The sequence below is a fragment of the Protomyctophum bolini genome (genome assembly GCF_963924005.1).
Source record: "Protomyctophum bolini genome assembly, chromosome: 11".
Taxonomy (NCBI): Eukaryota; Metazoa; Chordata; class Actinopteri; order Myctophiformes; family Myctophidae; genus Protomyctophum; species Protomyctophum bolini.
The window spans coordinates 11,993,930-11,999,929 of record NC_137872.1 but is presented as its reverse complement, the minus strand read 5'-3'; the positions used below and the strand labels follow the sequence as shown (position 1 = coordinate 11,999,929).

The window sequence follows — 6,000 nt, the reverse complement described above, 5'->3', positions numbered from 1 at the left end:
GAAATGTTGGCATACATTTTCCGCCGACTATTTGTTTGACCAATCACAACACTCGTTTCATTCATGGAGAATGTAAACAGATTTGTAAAGCGTAAATGTAATTTCCTTGAGCGGTACTTCCGCCAAAATCCTGCAACTCCCGCCAAATTTCAGCTATGCACTCTACAGCGTATATATTGTGCCCAGCGTGGGGCAGAAAAGTGAAGAGACTGAAGACGCCAAAAGTGATTGGCCAGAATGACATTTGTGATGATTTGATTGGTTGAGCACGGAATGTGATGCATGATAAAAAAATCACACGTTTTTTTTTATCATACATAAAAAATCACACGGGTACACAGGGGTGAAAAATGGGTTACAAAATCGTGGGATAAAAAAAAAAGTAAAAAAAACAATCACACAGGTGTGATTTCTTTTTGCTAAATGAATTGCATAGATTGATTGAATAATAACATAAAAATCACCAGATGAATCATAAGTTGCAGCACCAGTGTAGACAACAGTGTATACAGCAGTGGTATGACACGACATGGGGAGTGACACGCAGCAGAGGTTGTCGGGATCGGGATTCGAACCGGCGACCCGCTGTAGGTGCCCGGGGACGATTACGCCCAGCCGTCCGGGCCCAGACAAGCATGTTTTGCAATACTGTACATGTGTCAACATTCTCCATTGACTTGCATTCGTTCTGCAACCCAACATAACAGGTCCATTTGGTTCCATTTGTAAACCCGGACTAAAATAAACACTTTTACTGCGCAAGCCTAACCGCTAAAATCAGCGACCCGTGAAGATACCTTTCACTTTGGTCCGTTCATTGTCCTCATGGTGGTTACGCTTTATGAGGGCCAAATATAAAACAGTTTAGTTTTCTGTCCTTTTTATAAAGAGAGGTTGAGACATTTTATGGACTGGTCAGACAGTGACACACAGCTATGAGGAAATGAGCAGGACTTTCTACAAAAGAATGGGAAACTCACAGTGAGCGTATTCTCAGTTACACGCACACGCGCGCGCACACACACACACACACACACACACACACACACACACACACACACGGCTGTTTCACCCAATAAGAATGTGTGAATCCAAAGTGTGTACTATTAGACATAGGGGTGTTAAGACTGGCCTTTCCTGACCGCATGCAGGACTCCTCAGGCTGACCACGGAAATGACACCACAGCGCTGGACACTTCAATGCGCTGATAGATGGGTGTGCCAGCATGAACACACACACACACACACACACACACACACACACACACACACACACACACACACACACACACACACACACACACACAGTATGTGCTGTGTGTGTGTCTTTCAGAGTTTTATTTTTATACAGGTCATATTTTGTCAGAGCAGACACAATGGGCAGCAGTGAGTGACAGAGAGGACATGTGAGGTCAACGTTCCGTCCTGTGTCTGGTTCCAAAACAAGAGCGCCGACTGTCTGTGTGAGCGGCTGATGAGCAAGCAAAACCGACGAGTCCCAGTAGTCAAACAAACCACAGTGTTGGATCCCTGGAACAGGAAAGAGGGGTTTCACTGGATCACGCGCAGCACATCAAAAAACGTCAGCACCTGTCTGGCTCCGATGCCCACATCGGTCCCCGTTTCCCATCAGTGGACCAGAGATCACAGCTCCCAGAGTTAACCATAATGCGGGGTGGACTTAATGGAGCTTTCAAAAACAACAGACACGCATGCACGCACACACGCACGCACGCACAACGTGCAGAGACAGACACACAGAACTTCAAAGTGGCCTTGATCCGAGGCAAGGTCAAGATCGGTGGCGACTGTGGAGCCGTTTGATCTGGTGACCCCAGGCCGGAGATCCCTGAGTGGACTTAGGATGGGCTGGTCAGTTAACACTGGGTGGGAGAGGATTAGTGGGCCTTACTTCAGCTGCCCATGCAATTAGAGAGAGAGAGAGAGAGAGAGAGAGAGAGAGAGGGAGAGAGAGAGAGAGATGAAAGTGTAGTGGCTGGCGGTGCTGATGACGGAGGATTATGGGGGATAGAAGTTAAGTAAAGTGATGTCTCAGCACTAAAGACGAGCTCACAGGCCCCTAACCCTCCAGAACCCCCCCCCCCCCCCCTCCACACCTTTGGACTTATAGTCTGAGACGCTGGAGATGAGACAATGGAATAGAAGGGGATTTACACGAGTCACTGAGCCAGCGAGAAATAATAAAGACGCATCCTGCTGTGTGTTTGGTCTCAACAGGACCTTGAATGAGGGCCTTTGTAATGTCTCCGGTGGCAAACACTTGAAGAGCACTGGAATGGAGTCAGTAAAATGGAATGGAGTCTGTATGAAGACATACTATACTGCTGGAGGGGAGTTCAAAACGTTTGACAGACTCTTAGATTCAGGGCTTATGGAGTCACGGCTAAGTGTTTCAAAAAGAGGCCTGATGTTTTGCCAAGCATACAAATATATTGCTTGTGTTGTATATGCTCCGCTTGTCTGCTTCAGGGTGGGTTTATATTAAAATAGACCAGCTAAATGTCAAGTAACCCAGTGTTTCCCCTATATGCATTATTGTGTGGCAGGCAACCACACTATCAGGTTCTGGCTAGGGGAAACACTCACTGTAATCATATATAAATTTGTTGCAGACAATTCTTTACTGTTTTCTTTACACTAGCTTTTATTGCTTTTACTTTCTAGGATGCTGTGCCCCTGCATGGCTAGGTGTGGCCCTGGACAGCCATCACTTGATCCTGTAAGTTTACACTTTACGACATCAAAAGGATCAGAACCTCCCTCGCAAAAGTGTCTGCCCAGCTCCTTATCCAGCTCTAAATGAGCCTGCATGGTCTTCAACCTCCCCAAAAATTGCTGCCTGCACCCAGTTAGAAACACTGGTAATGGTACTACAAGAAGGGACATGGCACCCCGTATCTCCAGGACATGATCTATCCCCACACCCCATCCCGCTGAGAGCTACTCTTAAATAGAAATATATGCTAATACTGTTGGCAACTCATGGCCCCACATCCCTTCCTGCCCACTTAGATCAGTCTAATACAGGAAGCCTGTTCAAACCTTCTAAAAAAAACACCCTGATGAACCCTCCGCACATTCTAAAAAAAAAATATCCTTTCCTTCCCTCCCTCCTCTCCTCCCCAAGCTTTGGAATAAACTCCCCCTTGCAGTCAGGACTGCAGATTCACAGCACTCTGAAAAGCCACCTCTTCAGACTTCAGACTCCATCTCAGCCTCCTACTGTAGCACTCGCTCCAGTCTGATAGCTCGATTGCAGTCGAGTGATAAGTAACCTACTGGTGATTATCGGTTGATAACATTCGAAGCGGGTGCTCAACTATCCTTGTATCGCTTCCTCTTGTCACCTTTTGATATTACTTTTTTTTTTTTTTTTTTTTTAACTTTTCTTGGATTCATGTTAATAACGTGTGTACTATTTTCAGACAGTTAACCTTTAAAACCCTCAATATTTAGTCAACTTGACTAAATATGGCTCTGCTCTTTCCCCCTCTACACCAAACTCCCCAACTCTGCTGCAGCGAGGCGTTGCGAGCTTCTATTTACAGCTAATGTTCTCCATAACACAAACTTACAGTACTCTGAGGACCCCCTAGCGGGCCCCGGACCCCCGTTTGAAGATTCCTGGCCTAAAAATGGCATATATTTAGTGCTCTCACCTGACTGCGTGACTATGACCTGCAGCTGTAGCCTCTGAGGAGAGTAACTGGACCAGTTGGTGACCGTGGCAGACAGCCAGGCCAGCAGCCGCTCCATGTGTCGTCTGTACAGCTCTGGCACCGAGGCCAGGCCCTGCACCGCACACAGCCGCTGGACGCTCTCTAAGGCCTGGGACGGACGGCAGAGAGGGGTAGAAGATTATTTTTTTTGTAAAAGTAAACTTTCTTTGTAGGCAGATTTGTTTTGCTTCGTTTTTAGATCACTGGTTCCCAAACACTGCAGGGACGGTGTCCCATTTGTGTGTTGCGGACACATTTTTATGGGTCGACATTTTGTTTTTAATTATTATTATTATTTCAAAACATTTTCAAAAAACATTCCCAAAAAAGATTTTCATTAATTAAAACAGTGAAAATGGCCGATCTACAAGCTCACAGAGTGACGCAAAGCAACAGGTTGTGAGCTTGTAGTTCTGTTTTTTCACTAGTTTGGGTCCTGGGCAAACAATCATTTTAACATATAATTGACTCTGGGTCAAAAAGGTTTGGGAACCACTGATTTAGAGGATATTTACAGGAGATGGGGGAGAGGAGTGAGATGCAACACACAGGTCTCGGACAGATTTATTAGATATTTGGTCAGCAGCCCTTAACCCTTGCTGTCAGTCACACATGCTCAAAATAGGGACCTCGGCTTGAAAGTGACTAAGCTTTGATGTGGTGTTAGCTTTGTACTGTACATCAGTTATTTTTGGCAAGTGGCACACGCTCATATTAGAGGCTTTAGCTTTGAAATGCATCCGTTTCACGTGGAAAGAATACGAGCACAAATCCCAGAACAGAAAGGTAGAGATGAAAAGAATGCGCGGGAGGAGAAAGTGATGGCGACGCAGGAAGTAGCGCCTACCCCCCCCCCCCCCTACCAAACAAATACAGCTGTATTCTGGTGCGGTAGCATCAGGAAGCGATGAAGAGTCACACAGCCCAGCGTGTGAAACCATGGGAAGAACAACAACAGAGCATGAGACATGACAAGGTCCTACACATAAAAAAACCACTTAGGAACACAAACACATACAGAGGATGTCTCTCACACGGCGAGTAATGAAGCTGGGCCGAGGAAGACAAAAAAAGAGGCAGGAATGAGAGATGGGAGAGTAAATAGACAGAGTAGTACTTGCGGGCGAGGGGAAGTGACCCTCAGGGTCACTTCATTGTCCCCTTCACCGTCCCTCAGGGACGCTTGGGGACACAGACAATTCCTGAATCATATTTGACCCCATGCACATAAACACACACACACACACACACACACACACACACACACACACACACACACACACACACACATCACTACTTCATAAGTGAGCTGTCCCGTGATGGGAAAGAGGAGCTGCGTTTTCTGGGAAAACGAAAGCGCTGGTTTGTCTCTGTCCGGGAATGTCCACAAGCCCCCCCCCCCCCCCTCCCTTTCCAATTGGCCTTCTCTGATGGTGGTCAGCATCTGGACACACACACACACACACACACACACACACACACACACACACACACACACACACACACAGGTGGTGCCATGTTGTGGTGTCTGGCAGCCGTCCGTGCCAACTTAAGGCCTTCACTCTCCTTCCCCTCTTTTGTTAAGCCGGATTTATACTTCATCATAGGACAGTGTCCCCCGCCTAAAATAACAAACGCCGTCATGCAACGAACCATGAATTGGCTTCAGTCGCCTCGGAGACAGACAGCAGAGAGACAGAATGGGGTTCCGTGTGGTTAGTTACATGCAGGCTGCGCCGCCGCTGGCTTCCCTTTGATTTCTGCATGCCTCCTTCTGGTACGGAAGGTTTTTTCCGCATTACAAATACAAATGCGCATGGACAAGTGGCCGTTGCCACGTGCCAAACGCGTTGCCTGGTCCCGCTGTCTTTCACGGCCTGGGGGCCGATGACACACACATACAGTGGCACACCTGCAGTGAGTGTCACACATTACCTCTCTCTCCCTCTCCCCCTCCCTCTCTCTCTCTCTCTCTCTGTCTCCCTATCCTCCTCCTTTCACCCAGGACTGGATTTAAAGTTCCATTGCAAAGGTGCAATTTCAGCTCCTCTGGCTAAGTGGGTAATTATACCTCTGGCCACAGGCACTTTGAACACGGACAAACGGCTGCATTCCTTAAATAGCTTGCTTACTTTGCAAAAAAAAAGGGAAAAAAAATAAAATAAAAAGTTGAAAAAAAAGAGGGGAAAAAAAGCAGTTATCGTTTGTAATAGAAAACAGACAAGGAAAGAAAAAAGAATGGAATGTGAATGTTAGAATG

At 46.7% G+C, this 6,000-nt stretch overlaps 1 protein-coding gene across 1 annotated transcript in view; it reads right to left on the bottom strand.

The window, feature by feature from the left end:
- Window positions 1-6,000, bottom strand: part of dnaaf5 (dynein axonemal assembly factor 5) — a gene marked incomplete at its 5' end in the record, with an annotated part of 44,044 nt that overhangs the window by 17,504 nt on the left and 20,540 nt on the right. Inside the window, one exon of the mRNA XM_080775846.1 lies at window positions 3,681-3,849. Coding sequence (XP_080631972.1) covers window positions 3,681-3,849 — 169 coding nt within the window. The remainder of the gene's footprint in view (window positions 1-3,680; window positions 3,850-6,000) is intronic.